General features: G+C 40.7%; 1 protein-coding gene across 1 annotated transcript; it reads left to right on the forward strand.

Annotated features, from left to right (window-relative positions):
- The first annotated feature begins 820 nt into the window (after positions 1 to 820).
- On the forward strand, positions 821 to 20,454 carry FMO1 (flavin containing dimethylaniline monoxygenase 1). The gene is made up of 8 exons (XM_007525200.3): positions 821 to 990; positions 2,927 to 3,115; positions 6,248 to 6,410; positions 10,362 to 10,504; positions 13,535 to 13,734; positions 16,158 to 16,513; positions 17,363 to 17,435; positions 19,686 to 20,454. The coding sequence occupies exons 1-8, from the start codon at positions 859 to 861 to the stop codon at positions 20,026 to 20,028; spliced, it is 1,599 nt and encodes a 532-aa protein (XP_007525262.1). The 5' UTR covers positions 821 to 858; the 3' UTR covers positions 20,029 to 20,454.
- Positions 20,455 to 21,098: the final 644 nt, after the last annotated feature.

Consider the following 21,098-nt stretch of genomic DNA (forward strand, 5'->3'; position numbering starts at 1 on the left):
CCATCCAAGACTGGCTGAAAATGGCGAAGTCACCATTTTTTACAGCTGAGTAGTATTCCATTGTGTATATATACCACAACTTGCTCAGCCACTCATCTGTTGTTGGACACCTGGGTTGCTTCCAGGTTATGACTATTACAAATTATGCTGCCAAGAACATATGTGTACACATATCTATTTATATGAGTGTATTGGGTTCCTTAGGATACATCCCCAGGAGAGGAAATGCAGGATCATAGGGTAGGTCCATTTCTAGCCTTCTGAGAGTTCTCCAGACTGTTCTCCACAGAGGTTGGACAAACTGCCCTTCCCACCAGCAGTGCAGGAGGGTTCCTTTGACCCCACAACCTCTCCAGCATTTGCTGCTGTTACCTTTTCTGTTGTATGACATTCTCACAGGAGTGAAGTGATATCTCATTGTTGACTTTATTTGCATTTCTCTGACAATCAAAGACTTGGAGCATTTTTTCATGTGTTTATTTAAAAGTGTTTGCCATGTGACCCTTTCCTGGGATGCTGCTCTGCTCTGCTTTCTAGTTAGTGGAAAGAGGCTGGAGGTCCAGAAAGCAAAATCCCACCCCCATAGTGTCCAATTCCAGGGGCACTGCCAGAAATCTGTCTCAACAACTGTTGTGACACTTGGCACAAACGCCTAAGGAGAGGCGGGGATAGACCAAGCACAAGGATCCCTCCTTCCCTGCATTCACAACCCAGACAACAGCTACAGGGACTTGTTCAGAGTCAATCATTCTGCCTCTCCACTTCTTTCTGCTGGTTTGCTGGAGCAGCTGGGATGGGTGGGACTTTAACTCCACTTACAAACAAAAGGCTCTGCCTTGTTCCCCCAGGCAGGACACTATGGCTAGACAAGTGGCAATCGTGGGTGCTGGGGTCAGTGGCTTGGCCTCTATCAAGTGCTGCCTGGAGGAGGGATTGGAACCCACCTGCTTTGAGAGGAGCGATGATCTCGGGGGACTATGGAGATTCACCGTAAGTGGGCTTTCAAAACCTCGCTATTGTTGTCATTGGGAAGATGCCCCCCTCAAGCCCTGAATTCTTCCTGGAAAGTTGATAGTTGCTTTAAAGGTCTTTGGAACTGAGTTTGCTGAAATTGATGCAAGAAACCTTTCTACAGGCTTAGGCAAAATGTGTGTTCACTGTCCTTTAAACGTTCTCCAGTACCAGCAGCAGGACATGCCTATGAAGGGTGGGAGGACATAGGGTGAGTAGAGGGGCAGGCCAGAAAAGTGAGGACAAGGGTAGCAGCAGCAAGAACCAAGGATCAGGGTGAGACTAGAGACAAAATTATTGTGTCAAACATAGTTTTTAAAGCTTTAAAGCAAGAGTTAAACACAGATGAGAAGTTTCTGCTCCTGCACACCCTGTTTATTTTTTTTTCCCCTCTGGGAAAGAGAAGCTTTCTACCCAGGGTCCTTTTGCAGTCCAGATCATCCTGGTCCCTGCCAAGAATTAACCACAAGGAAAAAATATAGAGAGAGATTCAGAGTTTTATCTGTTTTTTTTTGTTGTTGTTGTTGTTGTTGTTCATTTGTTTGTTTGTTTTTCCCCTCAGCAAAGGTAAGAAATATTCTAAAATCTCAACAGAGACATAGTCTAAGTTGGAGAGAGGCAAAGGGAATGATAAAACCTATCCTAATCTAGCCAGGGGTCTCAGGACCCCCAGTCTGAGGCCACTGAACACAGGAATAAGGCAGGAAACTGTTCCATGGCTAAGCCAAGAAAATATTGTCATTGGCTCACTCTGATGTTCTTATTTGCCTCCTCTATAGGACAAGAATACTTCCCACAAACTTTTTTTTTCAGTGCTCCTGTTACTATCTTTATTTTATTACTTATCTTACAATAAAGTACAATATTTCATGAGCTTTAATTACAGGGCAGAGGGAGCATATATTGGGATTAGTAAAAAGGAGCAAAGTGTCAGAAACCCAGGCCTCAAAGTCCCTTGGAGTCTGAGGAGGAGAAAGACAAAATTCCTTGTAAAGAAAGGACAAAACTTAGAGCTAAAATGAAGCAATATTTTCCACCTCAGTGAGCAAAACTCCAGAGAGGTGGAGGTTGCTAATTCAGCTGCTGTTCTGTCAGCTAGGCCAGTTTGGCTTACATAAAGAATGGCATATTGACATACATCCAACTACCCAACATGACTACCAATGCATAGAGACCTCTCCAAGGGGACTGAGTAAAAGAGAACAAATGTTCCCAATGTTCTGATAGGATAGCAGAGACCTAACACACACACACACACACACACACACACACACACACACACACACACATCTATTGAAGATATTGTTAAGCAATCAGGAAAACCTATCCCCATGAGCCTCAGAATCCTTAACACAATCCAAACAAACAAGACTAATCTATCAGAGGTAGAAGTTGACTCACAACAGGAAACCTCTCAACTAGCAGGATACTAGCAGGAGTATTTAATCATAGTCATCTCATACTGGCAGTCTGGGAGGTGGTTCAGCAGGTAAAATGTATGATTTGCAAAGCTGAGATTCCAGATTCGATTCCCAGCACTCGATATGCTAAGAGTATTCTGATGTCACTCTGCCTCTCTCTTTCATAAAAGTAAATAGGTAAATGCATTAAAGTCACCTCAAACCAAAAAGTGGAGCACAGAGACATAGGAATTCCAAAAAAAAAAAAAAAAAAACTCCTTTGAATCATTCCAGATTTATTGGTTGACATAATAAATGATACTATCATTTGGCAAATGATAATCATAGTAGTGTCCAACATTCATTCCCATGAAAGATAGCAAGCCCCACTAGAATATGTGATAGGCAGCACATATTGTCTGTGTCACCTAATCCTAACCAGAGTTTTGAAATGTCTGTTCTGTGTGCACACAAGCACACATGTAGCCACTCACATGCCTATACTCATTACACAGGAACATGTGGAAGAAGGCAGAGCCAGCCTCTACAAGTCTGTGGTTTCCAACAGCTGCAAGGAGATGTCCTGTTACTCAGACTTTCCATTCCCAGAACATTACCCAAACTACGTGCCAAATTCCCAGTTCCTGGAATATCTCAAAATGTATGCACATCGATTTGATCTTCTGAAATGCATTCAATTTAAGGTAAAACAGAAAACATGAGTTTGTGGTCAAAAAGTGTTTCCTACCTACTTTTTATTCTCTTTATATAGTTTTGCCTTAAGTCCAGATAATGAACTGGCAAGATTTAGGACTTATGATTTTTCCCCTTGTACTTACTTCCACCCCAAATAAACACAGAAGCGTGGAGTAGATACTTAATGTAAATATAAATGGTGTGTATGTATAAAAGATGCAAGTATAACTGAATGAATATTTGGTTTGCAAATCTTATATCCAATTATTCTAAAGTGTCTAAAAAGTATCAAACCACTTTTTTTTTTTAGGTTGGGTCCAACTGCTCCATGTAAGAATAAGCAGGAATTCCTCCAACCTCTGGTACTTTGTTTTTGACTCTCCCTTCATAGGAGTGGACATGTGCTATGACCCATATACAGAATCTCATCCTGGGGTGGGGTAGACAACATAGTGGTTATGCAAACAGACTCTCATGCCTGAGGCTCCAAAGTCCCAGGCTCAATCCCCCAACACCATAAGCCAAAGCTGAACAATGCTCTGATAGAAAGAAAAAAAGAAAGGAAGAAAGGAAGGAAGGGAGGAAGATAGAAAGAAAGAGAGAGAGAGAGGGAGGGAGAGAGAGAGAGGAAGGAAGGAAGGAAGGAAGGAAGGAAGGAAGGAAGGAAGGAAGGGAGGAAGGAGCTTGTTCTTTTGGTAGCCCCTACCCTTTCCCTATTCTATTTCAAAAAACAGAGCTGGGACAAAGATACAAGAATGGGGCAAATGAATATATACTCTCTTCTTTTTTTCTCTCTCCCTAAGAAATATGAAAATCTATGTTTTCCTTCTCCAACATTCCTCCCTACTATAGATGAGGATGGTAAGGAATTGCACAGAAAGAGAAACGTAAATGCTAAGACTGACGAAAACAAGAAGCAGCTGAGATTTGCACTCACAACCTTAAAAATAATCCTAAGCGGGAGTCCAAAGGAATCCAGCGGGTTAAGCGCATGTAGCGCAAAAAGGACTGGTGTAAGGATCCTGGTTCAAGCCCCTGGCTCACCACCTGCAGGGGAGTCGTTTCACAAGCGGTGAAGCAGGTCTGCAGGTGTCTCTCTTTCTCTCCCCCTCTCTGTCTTCCCCTCCTCTCTCCATTTCTCTCTGTCCTATCCAACAACAACAATAATAACTACAACAATAAAACAACAAGGGCAATAAAAGGGAATAAATAAATATTTTTTTAAAATAATCCAAACCAAAAATAAACCACTATTTCAAAGAAGTGTCTGCATGCCTGTGTTCATTAAATCATCATTTGCAATGCTCATGGCATGGGAACAAGCAAAATGTCCATTTACAGATGAATGAATAAGGAAAATATGAGGGCTGGAAAAATATAATAGTTATACAAAAGTCTTTCATGCCTGAGGCTCCATGGGCCCAGGTTCTATCTATCCCTGGAACCACCGTAAACCAGAGATAAACAGTCCTCTGGTTAAAATAGAAGAAAGAAGGAGAAGAGAGGGAGCAAGGAAGATAGCAAGAGGCAGAAATAAAGCAAGCATTATCTAGATTTAAGGCTAAACTATATAAAGAGAATAAAAAGTAGGGGGGGGAGCAAGAGAAAAAGAAAGAAAAGGATAAAGGAAGGAAGGAAAGAAGGAAGGAAGGAAAGAAGGAAGAAATGAAGGAAAGAAGGAAGGAAGGAAGGAGAGGAAGGGAAGGAAATGTGATAAGCATACAATGAAGTATTAGTCAGAATAGGAAGGAAATTTTCCCATTTGTAACAGCACAGATGGAACTTAAATGCATTATGCTAAGTAAAATAAGTCAGACAAAAATAATATGCATGCTCTCTCACATATAATTTCATGTAGACTTTAAACTCATAGAAACAGAACAGATTGCTGATTGCCAGAGGTGGACACTGGAGTCTAAGAGAAATGGGTGAAAGAGACCAAAAGGTACAAAATAAGATAAGTTCTGGGAATGTAATTGACAGTGTGGTAACTATATTCACAGTAATGTATTGTGTATTGGAATGTTACTAATGGAGCAGAAACTTTAAAGTTTCTGCAAGAAACAAAAAAGTATAACTGTGTGGGCTGATAGATACTAGCCATAACTACTGTGGTGATCATTTTGAGAATATAGACATAGATCCTATAGTTTGTACACTGAAAGCTAATACAACAGTAGCCCTCTAGGTGATGCAGTTGGTATGATGTTGGATTCTCAAGCATGAAGTCCCCAGTTCAGTTCTTGGCAGAGCATGTACCAGAGTGATGCTCTCATTCCTACCCCCGTTTGAAAGCTTTTTTAAAAACATACAATGTGTGGGGGAGACTGCATAGTGGTTATGCAAAGAAAGTCTCATGCCTGACGCTTCAAAATCCCAGGTTTAATCCCCTGCACCACCAGAAACCAGAAACTAGAGATGAGTAGTGCTCTATTAAAATAATAATATACTATAATATCAAAAGTACAGATTAAAGCAATGTTTATTTTAAAAAAGAACCCAATACAATGTTATATGTAAATGATACCCCAACAAAACTGGGGAAAATATTCCTGATGAGTTTTCCAAAAAGTATTTCATCTTTGAGACAGGTCTTTGAAATAAATCTCCATAACAGAAAGAATAATGGGGGGAGGGATGGGTGGTGGTGCACTTCGTTAGGTGCACACATTACAGTGCATAAGGACCCCAGTTCAAGCCCCAGGGCCCACCTGCATGTAGGAAACTTCACAAGAGGAGAAGCAGTGCTGCAAGTGTCTCCCTGTCTATCTCCCCTGCCCTCTCAATTTATCTCTGTCTTTACCCAAAATAAATAAATAAATAATATTTTTTTAAATAAAAAAAAGAATACTGAAGAAGACATCAGAAGATCTAAGTTATAATATTGGTTCTACCACTAGGTGTGAGCATTTGAGACAATTACTTAAAATCTCTGGATTTCACCACTTCTCTAAATCTCTAAGTTTGAAATATTTACATTCAGAAGATGGTTATTCTGATAACCCAATTTGGTTTCAAAGGTTATGCTTATTAATTATGCTTCATCTGTACTCTAGAGCATCTGAAATGTGAACATTGACCAGCAAATTCTTATTGGAATGTTGATAAATATTAAACACATACATGATTGTTTTTTTCAGACTAAAGTCTGCAGTGTAACAAAATGCCCAAACTTTGATGTCACTGGCCAATGGGAAGTGGTCACTCTGCATGAAGGGAAACAAGAGTCAAGTGTCTTTGATGCAGTCATGGTCTGCACTGGTTTTCTTACTAACCCCCACTTGCCACTGGACTCCTTTCCAGGTACAGCATCCTTTGCAACTGCCCTGAATTTATGTCAGGAAAAACACGGTGATATTTGATTGATTTAGGGAATGAATTCCTGTGGTTCTGTCATTACATAGTTAAAGTTACAGATAACAGAGTTTTGTTTTCTAACCAGCACTTTCTGGCTAATTAATGGTTTTCATATATCCCAAATAAGCTAAGTGTATCAAAGAGAAGAATGCATAACTTGGAAGCAGCTTTATGCTTCACTGACTTTCGAGATTGTTCCTTAGTGGCTAGTAGCATTCAGAAAGTCTGCTGAGATACAAAATGCTCAGACAACCTGTTAGCCTTAGCAGCAGCACCAGCTGGAGTTTACTTCAGAGGCAGCAAAGATCAGCTGGAGAACCCATGGGAAAATCATTTGATTTCTGTTTGTTTAGTATTTGCCCCATAGTGAGCTAGATCTAAAGTTATAGTGCTGAGCCTATCATTAGAGGATGAGTGTTGGAAGACAATCTGAGCACTTCAGTTTCTTTTACTTGGATCTGATCCATTTGAGTTAAAGTTTGACAAGGTTGCTTCATCGTTTAAACTAAATGTTCTGGCTTGTAACTGGATTTTTACTGGGATTAATGTTTGATTTCTAATGACTCCAGTAAACTACCAGGTCTTGTAAAGTCCACTTACTAAACATGCATACGTATTAACTGAGAATCTAGCTGTCCTATTATTTTTTCTGGGGGGAGAAAATGGTACTCTGTTATTATTTCTCATTATCTTACACAAGTTTGAGAGTATTTTCCAGACCTCTCTGGCCATGTTTAATATTTCAGTAAGATCTTTCATGAAGCCAGCAAAATAGTTGACCTGGGAAGGCACCAGCTTTGTCCTTTGTGCAATCTAGTTTTGAGGCCCTAGTACACCACATGGGAGCACTGGAGGAAGCTTTGGTACTGTGGTGTAATGCTTGAACTTAAAAAAGCTAATCCAGGGCCAGGTGGTGGTGTACCTTGTTGAGTGCACATGTTACAGTGCCCAAGGACCCAGGTTTGAGCCTCCAATTCCTGCCTGAAAGGGGAAAGCTTTGAAAGAGTGGTAAAGCAGGGCTGCAGGTGTCTCTCTGTCTCTCTCCCTCTCTATCTCCCCCACCCCCTTTCAATTTCTGACTGTCTATCCAATAAATAAATGAAGGTTAAAAAAAGCTAACCCAAAGCAGTGAATTCTCAGCAAACAAAGCCCCCCAACCCCTCACCACACACACACACACACACACACACACACACACACACACACATACACACAAATACAGATTTCACATTAACTTCCTGAGATATCCTAGCTGGTTAGGACAGAACCCTAATCTAATCTAATCTAATCTAATCATTTTTCCCTCTCCAAATCAACTCTAATTCAGCAAACTCAATCTGAGAAAATTGGTCACCAAAGTAAATTATCAGTGAACTTGCCCAATACAGACCACATTTATTTTTAATTTTTAAATAAGACACATAGGTACAACCCCCACACCACTCCATGATAAGTTTCTAGGTGTCTGGAGACACTCTGTCCCCCAACCTAGGTCACCTTCTGTCATTCACCAGGACCCCAATATTCTTCCATTCTGTCCTTTTATCTCATTCCATAGTCTTTTTTTTTTTTTTTTGGTGCATACATCACACCCATTCCAAGTTTTACCTTACGTTTTCCCACACTGTCCTTTTCTCTTAAGTTCTCCTTATAAGCATGATCATTTGGTATTAGTCCTTCTTTTCCTGTTTTATCTTACTTAACAAGATACCTTTAAGTTCTGACCAAGATATTACAAAGGAGATGATCTCATAATTTCAATAGCTATGTAGTATTCTATTGTATATATGTACCACAACATTCTTAATCATTCATCTGTCATTGGGCATCTGGGTTACTTCTAAGTTTGGGCTATCACAAACTGTGTTAAAATAAACATAGGTGTGCATAGGTAGAAACCACATTTTATTGATTTCATTCCCTAGTGTCATCTAGCACAGAGCCAAGCATATATCAGGTGTTGAAGAAAATTTTCTCAATAGAATGGCATCACTATCTGAGCTCCCTTTATTTTTCCCCCTTCCTCCTTACTTTGAAAGTCTACTCCAATCAAATGTTAAGTCAGTCTCTGTCCCATTGATTTCTATCAAACTGTCAGTGATAATGACCTCTTCAGCTTTAGTTTAGTATGTCTTTAAGTCATGGTATTCAACTTAATAGCTCAATAAGTAAACGTAAGACTAATATAATGAAGGTAACTTTCAAAAAAAAGAAAGAAAGAAAGAAAGAAAGAAAGAAAGAAAGAAAGAAAGAAAGAAAGGAAGAAAATGTTTCTCTAAAACTTTGTAAGAACTGTGGTTATTGTTGGGGGCTGGGTGCCAGGGGCCAGCCCCAGCAGGTTATTAGGGTAACCTGAAAGATGAGGGGCGTCGGCATGGGATGAGGAAGAATAAAAGACGAGTGAGTTGATGCTGAATCAAGCTCAAGCAGACATCTCTGTCATACTCAAGCAGAACTTTATTTTTGTAGTCTCATAAGGCTTAGATCATTAAAACAAAAATCACCAAGGTTTTTATTATTAATACAAAAATCACCAAGACTTTGATTATCAATACAAAAATCACCAAGGCTTTGATTATCAATACAAAAATCACCAAGGTTTTGGTCACTAATAAAAAAATCACCAAGACTTTGATTATTAAAACAAAAATCACCAAGTAAGAACAGCACAGGTAGGGAACACCTCCTGCTTTGTGAAACATTCACATTCCAGGGACACTTTTCTCCCTAGAGATCACATCACAGTTTCTAGGTTTTTTGTTATCCCTGTACCTGTGTGCTAGGCAGATGTTCTGTTGATTAAGATTAATATTCCACCTGTATGTTTATACCATCCTCTTGTCCCTATGCATCAGAAGCCAATGGTTAATAGAAAGTTCAAGCTTGTTATGTTTCTAGGGGCCTTAAACAAATTGAACAGCCCATTTTTCATAAAATCTTTTCCACTGTTTGATCAAGAAGTTTTGTTTTGTTCCTTACTGAGAAGGCACTAAGGTGGTGCTGACCTGGCCAGCCTCTCCATAAAGTTAAGCTCTCTAGCTGGAATCCATCTTCTGTGTATGTTCACTATGTGACCTAGGTTCTTGTGTACTTATTCCTGCATAAGGAAGTGGGAGCATAGTGTTGGGTGGTAGATTAAAAGGCCCATTGTATCTAGGCAGGTACCATAACTTTCCATTTATTAATTATGCTATGTAAGGTGGCCCTTCCACTGTGGGAAGCACCAATCTTTCCCTATATTTTAGTGAGAATACTAAAGGAAGTGGTGTAGATAAAGGGGAAAACATTTCTTCCTCTTGGAGTCTCCTAAAAAATTCTGCATTATTGGTATTGCTTGTTCCATTATGATCAATCTTACAAAGAGCAGTGCAGGCTTTGTCATTACTTTTGTTATAGGTCAGGCTCTGAGCCTGGCCATAGGTAAATATTATTAAGACCACACAGAACTTAATCCCAAGCCCTATACATGGCAAAAGGTAAGATGGTTTCAGTTTGGCCTGGAGAGTCCAGCCGTGCTGAACTTCCTGCGAAGCTGATACCATGTCAAGCAGCTCGCATGGTGACGCCCGCGCCAGCTGGGAGTATAGAACTTTAGTGGTGAGTGTGGTTTGGAACTATACCCTATAATCTTACAATTGTGTAAACACTATTAATCACAACTTAAAAACATGGCTTATAAAATAAAAGATTAGTCTAGTGAGATGGAATAGTACCCTCATTAAATAAACACGAATTTATCTTGTCAAGTCATATGTTCACATTCAGATTTTCTTAACATGGAATATGCTAGTAAAAGCAACCTAAAGCATCCATCAAAAGAATATTACTAACTGAACAACATTTATGTTTCATTCATAGATCCTATCAATGCTCAGCTTGACTTCTTCTTTTCTCTAGGTATAAAAACCTTTAAAGGCCAGTACTTCCACAGCCGACAGTATAAACATCCAGATATATTTAAGGACAAGAGAGTTCTCGTGGTTGGCATGGGAAATTCTGGCACTGACATCGCTGTGGAGGCTAGTCATGTGGCGGAGAAGGTAACATCTCATGTCATTTCATAAAGGTCTTTACATTTGGATGCATGCTTCAAAGGACAGTGTTTGATGCCCATGATCAACAATGACAGCAAGAAAAAAATGCCTACAATGTGCAGACACAGCATATTTTTAAGTATTTTCAAATCTTTCTGTAAATCTCAGGCATTACCTTTCAGCCAAAACCAATTTGCTGACTTCTTAGTTTCAGATATGCAACATGAGCTACAAGAAGCATGTGTTTCTTTTTTTTTTTTTTTTTTTGCTATTTTATCTTTTTATTTTTTGGATAGGACAGACAGAAATCAAGAGAGGAGGGGAAAACAGAGAGGGGGAGAGAAATACAGACACCTGCAGACCTGCTTCACTGTAAAGTGACCCCTCCCACCCTGGCAGGTGGGGAGCTGGATGCTCGAACCAGCATCCTTGCGTGGGTCCTTGTACTTCGTACTATGTGCACTTAACCTGGTGTGCTACCAACTGCCTCCCACTCCCAGTGGAATCTTTAAACAAAATTGATATACTATCCCCAACAAATAATTTGTTAAACTTTAATTTATGAAAATGTTTCTTAGGGTACAGGTTGTTTATATGCATTCAGCCATTATAATGCTAAAAAGAAGCATGTGTTTCTTGTCCACTTCTGTGCATCAAAAAACCCTGCAGTGTTTTCTTGCTGAGATCTCCTGTTTTCTTCCTTCTTTGCTTCCAAACTACCACCACCATCACTGAGTCCCCACCACTTCACACCAACACTCTTATTACATTGTTCTCCTAGTAATTCTATAATTCTATAATTACCATATACTGAGACTAATTCTGTGCCAAGCATTGTACTATTTTACAGCATTACCTAAGCCAGCCATCAACAAGCCTCTAAGGTTGGACTGGATTCCTTGACTGTAGATGAAAACACTGAAGCTTAGAGAAACTAAGTCACCATGACTCTATCAGGTGGTCTAAGCCAGTTCTTGAAATCCAAATCTTTTTTATTTAAATCCTTCCTCTTACTTGTGCCCTGAACTCCTGAACTCTGACTCCCATTCATATTCTCATGCTTAGTCACCACTCGAGACACTCCACCACCAGCAAACACAAAAACAAAACAAACAAACAAATAAAAAAAATCTCTGAACAGGCCAGCTCTCACATCATATTCTAGTTTTAAATAATTTTCTTTATATCATCATCATCCTAGTCATAATAAGTTGCAGATTGCTAACCCTTTGTTCTTGGACTTCCCATAATCTCGCCCAAATCTGACCTTTTAACTTTATCCTTACACAGTCAATTGCAGCTTTAAAGGGTTTACTCAGCACCTACTCTGACTCCAGTATCTCCATTTCCCCTTCGCTCACACTCTCACTCCCTCTGCTACACCCTCTTCTTTTATTACAGTTTGCATCTATACTCCCAGTCCTCTCATTCCAACTCAATTGAACTCTCATTCCAACTCAAAGAGCAAAAATATGTGTAGTAACTATAATTTACATTCTCTAGTTGACATGTTCTAGTACTTAGTTTTTCTAACTTTTTAGAGTATTTGGTTTCTTTCTGCCTCCACTATAAACTCATTGAGAGCCAAGCAGTCAACAAAGGTCTGTTAGTTGTTGATGGGTGTAGTGCCAGGCACAGTGTGTGTGTGTGGGGGGGGGGGGGGGGTACACAAGAAACCCAGCAACAAAAAAATCCTCCCAATCATGAAGCAAATAGTCCTGGGGAAAACAAATGTCTAGTAAATACATGTAAATAATTCATTCAATAACTGCAAAAGTGGAAATTGCTATGGAAAAATAAAAAGAATTGAGGGTGTGTGCTTTTAATATTCCCTCTAGGATTTTTTTTTAAGGATGTGATGATTAGCTGATTGATTTATAGAGAATTAACCATATGACAGTTATCCCAACAAAAGTTTAGGGACATCCTAAAATAAAATTTAATACAATCTCATCCCCCTTAATCACCATATGTGGGTGGAATATAATGATTTTTACTTCTCTAACCCTTTGTAAATGTGTTCATTCAGAAAGCAGGTTTACTCACCAATATGTTCCTAATTCTTACCACCATGTTGCTCTATTACATTATAAGGCCCAAGAAAATACATCATAAAAACTTGATACTAGGAAGTCGGGTGGTAGTGCAGCGGGTTAAGGGCAGGTGGCACAAAGCACAAGGACCTGCGTAAGGATCCCAGTTCGAGCCCCCTGCTCCCCACCTGCAGGGGAGTCGCTTCACAGGTGGTGAAGAAGGTCTGCGGGTGTCTCTCTTTCTCTCCCCCTCTCTGTCTTCCTTTCCTCTCTCCATTTCTCTCTGTCCTATCCAACAACAACGGCATTAATAACAACAAGAACAAGGGCAACAAAAATGGGGGGAAAAATAGTCTCCAGGAGCAGTGGATTCGCAGTGCCAGCACTGAGTCCTAGCTTGCTAGGGAGGAAAATTATTTTCTTTTTTCTTTTAACCAGAGCACTGTTCAGCTCTGGCTTTGGCTTATGGTGGTACCATGAATTAAATCTGCAACTCTGGAGTCTTAAGCATGAATGTCTTTTTGCTTAAACATTATGCTGTCTCCCCCAGAGCCAAAGAAAATGTTTCTTAAATCATTCGTTTTGTATCAGATAAGTAACATATTAGTGGTCAACATGTCTTGGTGCTTGAGCAACAACCATTGAGCTTAGTGAATCAGTCAGCTGATTTACTTGGTCAGACAAATAAATAAATAAATAAATAATGCCAAAACTAATTGTATTACTTAAGTCTCAGCTGCAGCAGTCAAAACAGAAGGTTTTATCTATGGCCCTTTTGACAAAAGCAACACACTTGCTTTATTTCATTGACTGGAAAATTGAGACCCCCTCCCCCAGTTGCCATTGACTAATTGTTGAACTAAATATTTACATGTATTTCCTTGGCATGTGTTTTCCCTGGAGACTATCTACTCCATGATAGGGAGGATTTTGTTATCACTGAGTGAGTGGGGTCAGTCCCCCTCACCTTGTCTAATCAAGTGGCCTCTCTGATTGCCCACAGGTATACCTCAGCACCACAGGAGGAGCCTGGGTAATGAGCCGAGTCTTTGATTCAGGGTACCCATGGGACATGGTATTCATGACACGCTTCCAGAACATGTTTAGAAATTTGCTCCCCACTCCAGTTGTGTCCAGGTTGATAGCAAGAAAGATGAACAGCTGGTTCGATCACACAAATTATGGTCTTGTACCAGAAGACAGGTAAGTACAGTGTATATGCTGAGGGTTATTAGGAAGAAAGAGACTCTGTCCTGCCAGTAGCACATCTAAACCAGGCAGTCACACAACATAATTGCATCTGAGGGAAAACAATCCTATGGATATGCTTGGCCATACCAGATAACTTGTCTTGAGGGCTCGTGCATTATACTGGGTCTAAAACACTTTAAAGTAAAAATTACCATTGTTTCCCTTCGTAGGTAAGCTGAGGTTTGATGAATTTCAGTCACATTGCCAAATTCATTTAATAGTAACTGAGCTCTGTGATCTTCTCAAGTACTTAAGTCTCAGATTAACACAAGACCTTGTCTATGACCCATTTGACAAAGACAGCACATTTACTTTATTTCATTGTTTGAGAAAAATGAGTTGCCTTTGACCATGTATGGGCCTTCCTCTCCTGGTCAAGATGACCTTGATTTCAGTTTGTGCTTTCAGTTATAACCTAGACTTAGTCCACTAACAAGAACCAATACCATCCATTCATTTTCCATATATTCATTCATCCATTCATCCATCCATCCATTCACTAAATTCATACAGTGACATCCCAATATCAGGGGGCACCACAGCCTGGAAAGCCTATCTGATCTTCCTCCAGATTTCCCTTCCAGCATGTAGATCAAAAACTGATGCCCCCTAGTGATGGCTCTCAACCTGCAGCAAACACTCTATCTTCTTTGACTCTAATTTCTCCCAAATGCTGTCCTCTACTTTCCTCTCTTTCTTTATGTATTGTGTCCATTATTTCCCCCTTAGTTCTTCTCTACTCACTTCTACCTCCTCACAACAGGCCTGTGAAGGTTGTAATTCCATTCTTCAGATTTTTTTTTTGCCATTAAGTTTTGTCTAAAGTAAGAAAGGAGGGTAGATAGCATAATGGTTATGCAAACAGACTCTCATGCCTGAGGCTCCAAAGTCCCAGGTTCCAACCTCTGCACCACCATAAGCCAGAGATGATCATTGCTCTAGTAAAAAAGAAAAAGGGGGCAGGCAGTGGCACAACAGGTTAAGCACACATGGCATGAAGCACAGGGACTTGTGTAGGGATCCCAGTTTGAGCCCCTGGCTCCCCACCTGCAGGAGGTCGCTTCCCAAGTGATGAAGCAGGTCTGCAGGTATATATCTTTCTCTCACCCTCTGTCTTCTGTCCTCTCTCAATTTCTCTGCCCTATCCAAAAACAATAACAGCAATAATAATAACTACAACAGTGATAAACAACAAGGGCTACTAAGGGGGGGGGGGAATAGCCTCCAAGAGTAGTAGATTTGTATGCAGGCACCGAACCTCAGCAATAACCCTGGAGGGGAAAAGAAAAAGAAAAAGGAAGGAAAGAAAGAAAAAAGAAAGGAATCTGAAAGATTGTAGTCCCCTTCCTCTTGGATTTAGTTAATCCTTTATCATTGTCCAAGTTCCTGCATATACACTGTTTCATATGCTCTTTGTCCTGCCCAGTGACCTACAGAGGCCAGTGTTAGTAGCCCTATCTCACAGATTACTAAAATAAAGCACATGAGGGCCCCAAGACTTATGCATGTTCTGTTAGACAGAAAATTTTGGGCATAAACCTCCCTTATGACCTATTCCAGTGCTGTTCCCATTTTATCAATCTCTTCCTGTGCCTGCATCCTAAAAATGGCCTGGCTTATGGACATCATTTCACAAAGTGTCTTGTGATTCCACAGGCATAAAAGAAAGTCATGCTTTTGCTCCTTTTACACACACATGTGTTTTCCTTGCATCATTCCTTCTTGGGAAGAAAGAACTTCTTACAGCTCTATGCAGCTCAAGAAGTCCCAGTTTTCTTTGCAGTCCTTTAGCAGTCAGCCATCACTAAAATGCCAGTGAGAGCTAAACACTGAAACTTTACAATGAAACAAAAGCTGGAGGAAGCTCTGACACTCTTCTTCTCAAACTTCTAAAACTCAAGTAAATGGTGAGCATGTTTCCTCCTCCCCTTCCTTCTCTTTTTTTTATTTTTCTCCATGAGGGTTATCACTAGGGCTCAGTGTCTACACATCTCCATGACTACTGGTGGCCATTCATTTTTTCCTATCCTCTAGCTAGATGGAGAGAAACAGAGATTAAAAAGGGAGAAATAGACAGTGAGAGGAGAGACGTTGCTGCACCACTTGTGAAGTTTCCCCTTCCCCAACCCCAAACCTGGAGGTGCTCCCAGACCCTCTCACATAGTAACATGCACTCTACCAGCTGACAAATTGACCATCTCCCTACTCCTTAGACATTCCTAAACTCTCTTCCAGAGGCAATTCCTGTCCTACCTGATACATTCTCTTTTGGTGGAGAGTGTCAGGGTGAGAGTCTCAGAAAGAACAGGGAGAGGGAGGAAGACCAACTGCCTTGTTCACTGGCAGATTTCTTCCTGACACATGTTTTTGCATAGAATTCAGCTGAAGGAGCTTGTGCTGAATGATGAGCTTCCAGGCCGGATCATCACCGGGAAAGTGTTCATCAGGCCAAGCATAAAGGAGGTGAAGGCGCACTCAGTCATGTTCAACAACAGTCCAAAAGAAGAGCCCATTGACATCATAGTCTTTGCCACAGGCTACACTTTTGCCTTCCCCTTCCTTGATGAGAGTGTAATAAAAGTTGAAGCTGGCCAGGCATCACTCTATAAGTATATCTTCCCTGCACATCTGAAGAAGTCAACCCTGGCAGTTATTGGCCTCATCAAACCCTTGGGCTCCATGATACCCACTGGAGAAACACAAGCTCGCTGGGCTGTCCGAGTCCTGAAAGGTACATGTATGAGAAATAGTAAGGTGTGTGCTTCCATTGTTCCTTATGGCTCTGAAGGATGGGAATTCTAAGATTATCCCCAGATCTTACCTAAAACATGAATTCTTAAAAGTAGGATCCATTCTACTCTTTAATGAATTACACTATCATAATGGATTTCTTTACATGAAAACTACACAATTGTGCAGTTATCAGTCAATAAAAAGAAAGAAATCAGGAGTGAAAAAATAGCACCCATTATTTTGACTGACTCAATGAAAACTTGAAAGTCCAATGGCATGGTAAGCTAACCTAGTTGTGAGGTTCTGTTTTATCAGACAACTCCCATGAAGACTAGAAACTTCTCTTTTTATTTTTATTTATTTTTTTAATATTTATTTTATTTATTCCCTTTTGTTGCCCTTGTTGTTTTATTGTTGTAGTTATTATTGTTGTTGTCGTTGTTGGATAGGACAGAGAGAAATGGAGAGAGGAGGGGAAGACAGAGAAGAGGAGAGAAAGATAGACACCTGCAGACCTGCTTCACCACCTGTGAAGCGACTCCCCTGCAGGTTGGGAGCCGGGGTTCGAACCGGGATCCTTATGCCGGTCCTTGTGCTTTGCGCCATCTGCGCTTAACCCGCTGCGCTACAGCCCGACTCCCGAAACTTCTCTTTTTAGCTGATGCCATTTTACATAATGGATTTACCAATGGTTCATTATGCTGCTAACATTTTTGTCAATATAATAAATGAGTAGCTGTTGTAAAATAGTGAGCAGAAAGCTAAAATAGAAGATGAGCAATAGTAGAGCATACTTACCTACTAAACACCTAGATCTAAAGTCAAATTTACACTGTTTTTTTCATAGGTGTGAATAAGTTACCACCTCCAAGTGTCATGATAGAAGAAGTTAATGCAAGAAAAGAAAACAAACCCACTGGGTGAGTTATCTACTTGTGCATCCTTTATAAATCATAACCAAAACTGGTTTTTAAAAATGGCAAAGAAGTGGGGGGACAGGTGGTGGCACAGTGGATTAAGCACACAGAGTGCAAAGCACAAGGATCTGCACAAGGATCCCAGTTTGACCTCCTTGCTTCCCACCTGTAAGGAGGTCATTTCACAATGAAGCAGGTCTTGCAGGTGTCTATCCTTCTCCTCTCTCAATTTCTCTCTGTCCTATCCAGAAGCAGGAACAACAACAAGAAGGGGGTGGGGAGTAAGATGGCTGCCAGGAGCAGTGGATTCATAGTGCAGGCACTGAGCCCCACTAATCACCCTGGAGGCAAAAAAAAAAAGGCATAGAATGAAAAGAGTTACACTGGAGGAAAAAGAAACTTCAGAAACTCAGGAGGAAAAAACTAGGATAAAAGAGAAATGTTAATGTCTCAGTATTACCACTATTGTCAACTCTCTCAGCATGAAAGTCTGAATTCTTTTTTAAGTTTTTTTTTTACGATTTATTTATTCCCTTTTGTTGCCCTTGTTTTATTGTTGTATTTATTATTGTTGTTGTTATTGATGTAGTCGTTGTTGGATAGGACAGAGAGAAATGGAGAGATGAGAGGAAGACAGAGGGGGGAGAGAAAGAAGACACCTGCAGACCTGCTTCACCGCCTGTGAAGCGACTCCCCTGCAGGTGGGGAGCCAGGGGCTCGAACCGGGATTCTTGAGCCAGTCCTTGTGCTTTGTGCCACCTGCACTTAACCTGCTGCACTACCACCCAACTCCCGGAAGTCTGAATTCTAACTCAAATATAATTAGCTCTCAGCTACCAGATACATCATTCTGTATCTTGTCCCCAGTAAGCTAATAAACATTTGTATTTATCCACTTGCACCCTAGAAGGTTTAGCTTATTCATTCATTCCAAATCTGTATCTAAATCTGTAGTTTTCATTCCAGTAGCTGCTCTAGAACAGGAGCAGGGAGCCAAATCTGCCATCACCTGTTTTTCTCTTTTACATGTTTAATGGCTGGGGGCGGGGGGGGGGGAGAAAAAAAAAAGGTCAGGTGATGGTGCACCTAGTAGACTGCACGTTACAATATGCTAGAGCCTAGGTTCAAGTCCTTGGTCCCCATCTCTTTCTCTCTACCTCTCTATCTTCACCTTCTCTCTCAATCTCCCTCTGTCTCTACCCAATAAATTAATTAAGTGTTTAATTATTTAAAAGAAGATCCTGAAAATCACGAAATTCAAATCATAGTGGCTTTTAAAATGTTAACTAAGATGTTATCACACTTGCTTATGTCAATGTTATCAGTGCCTGCTTTAACATTTCAACAACTGGACTTCAATATTTGAGATAGATACCATAGTACAGCCCTCAGAGCTTAAGGATTTACTATTTGGCCTCTTTCAGGGTCAGTTTGTTTACTCTCTAAAGGAGAGGCTTCTCCCTGTGTTCTGCTCTTTGGCTTTCATTCCTAGGTCAGGGAGATAACCAGCATACAGCACAGCCTAGAGTCTCAGGGACCCCACTTTCAGTCATAAGCCTGTGCTGCACTTTAAAAATCAAATGAATATTATTGTTGTTGATGTCATCATTGTTGGATAGAACAGAGGGAAATGGAGAAAGGAGGGGAAGACAGAGGGGGGGAGAGAAAGAAAGACACCTGTAGACCTGCCTCACCGCCTGTGAAGTGACTCCCAGCAGGTGGGGAGCCAGGGGTTTGAACCGGGATCCTTACGCCTGTCCTTGAGCTTTGTCACCTGCGCTTAACCCGCTGCACTACCGCCCTACTCCCCTGAGTTTGCATTTCTTTTTTAAAAAATTCATTTATTTATTTCCTTTTAAAAAAAAAATCAAATGAATATTAAAGAAATCATGAATAAAAAAAAGAAAGAAATCAAATGAGGCATGGTCCAGGAGGTGGCACAATGGATAAAGCATTGGACTCTCAAGCATGAGGTCTTGAGTTTGATCCCCAGCAGTACATGTACCAGAGTGATGTCTGGTTCTTTCTTCCTCTCTCCTCTTATCTTTCTCATAAATAATAAAATCTTTAAAAAAAAAAAAAAAGAAAGAAAGAAAGAAAGAAAGAAATCAAATGAGGCTGTTAAACAGCTATGAATGAAAGACATAAAAACGATTTCGTTATGTATGTAGCACCATTGCTGACTTTAAGCACATCAACTTGTTTCAGATTATCATTATGTTATCTTTCTGTCTCTTTCTCTTCTTTATAAAGGTTTGGCTTGTGCTACTGCAAAGCTTTACAATCAGATTACATTCTATACATCGATGAACTCCTGACTTCCATCAATGCAAAACCCAACCTGTTCTCCTTGCTCCTGACAGACCCACACCTGGCTTGGGCCATCTTCTTTGGCCCCTGCTCACCATACCAGTTTCGCCTAACTGGACCAGGGAAGTGGGAGGGGGCTCGAAATGCCATCCTGACCCAGTGGGACCGAACATTCAAGGCCACCAGAACTCGAATTGTCCAAGAACCGCCATCTCCTTTTGTAAGCTTCCTTAAGTTCTTCAGTTTTCTGGCTTTGCTGGTGGCTGTTTTCCTGATCCTTCTTTAAATAAAAGAATTCCTATGACTTTTCAGATGTGCTGAGTAGATTTTCAGTTCCTAAGTTCCTTCCTGACAGTAATCTTAGCCTTCATGACCATAAATCAAATCCATACGGTGCAGACCATCTGCCTTTCCCTGACTGGCCCCAGCATGATATGCCTGAGCCTTTCCCAGTTCTGCCAGCGTATAATGCTAGTGATCGTCACTATGATTTTTGTGCATTTGAAGCTGCTGGAACATCTCATGTCCAATTTAGGAGAGAGTTTTCCTGGACAGCTCTCTGAGCAATCATTCTTCTTTCCCACCTAACCCATTCACATAGATCTCAGCTAAGCCCCCCCACTCCCCATTATTTCATATGAGATTTGATTGTATGAAAATAATGCTCTTCTGGTATCAGCTGATTAAAAATAAAAGTATGGAATCTAAAAATCTACTGTTTTAAGTCGTCTTTTGTCCTCCTTCCAAGAGTTGGGAGAAAGATGAGGTACAGGGATGTTAAATCTCTCTATAAGGAATCCAGTAACAGCACCTACGAGGGGTAGGGAGGCAGTGAGCATGGCAGAATGTTTCTGAAAGCAACATATCTTCCTGAAGTTCTCTTGCTCCATGAATATACATGACAACAAAACACAGTGCTGTGGCTTGGGCCAAGTCAGATCTACATTACAGAAAACAGCCCCTCCAACTGCATTTAGAACTATCGTCCCACAGCCAAAAGTAGTGATCTCCTGCTCAGCTCCTGATTGGTATAAACATTGCCACAACGACTTCTTCCTGAGAATCCAGCAAGCCCTGCCACATCCAGACAGAATCCGTTCCAGAAAGGACCTGGCCAAGAAGTCTTTAATGGAGAGAAAGCAATGAAAAAGAAGAGAAAGAAAAAGAGCAGAGGCAAATACCATGTCCAAAGCATGTCTTTTTTTGTTGTCTGTTTGTTTGTTTTTCTTGCTAGTTTTAACCATTAATTTATGGGGGGACAGGTGGTAGAGCACCTAATTAAGCGCACACACTTCAGAGGCTCCAGCTGGCCGGGCTAGCTTCACGGGCGGGTAACAGAGACGACCAGAGACATAC

The sequence above is a fragment of the Erinaceus europaeus genome, chromosome 9 (genome assembly GCF_950295315.1).
Source record: "Erinaceus europaeus chromosome 9, mEriEur2.1, whole genome shotgun sequence".
NCBI classification, from domain to species: Eukaryota; Metazoa; Chordata; class Mammalia; order Eulipotyphla; family Erinaceidae; genus Erinaceus; species Erinaceus europaeus.

Bases quoted from the DNA above. Each gene is read 5' to 3' on its own strand.
- FMO1 (XM_007525200.3), top strand. From the start codon at position 859: ATGGCTAGACAAGTGGCAATCGTGGGTGCTGGGGTCAGTGGCTTGGCC. The intron at 3,116-6,247 runs GTAAAACAGAAA...TGTTTTTTTCAG, and splicing joins TGAAATGCATTCAATTTAAG to ACTAAAGTCTGCAGTGTAAC. The intron at 13,735-16,157 runs GTAAGTACAGTG...GTTTTTGCATAG, and splicing joins GGTCTTGTACCAGAAGACAG to AATTCAGCTGAAGGAGCTTG.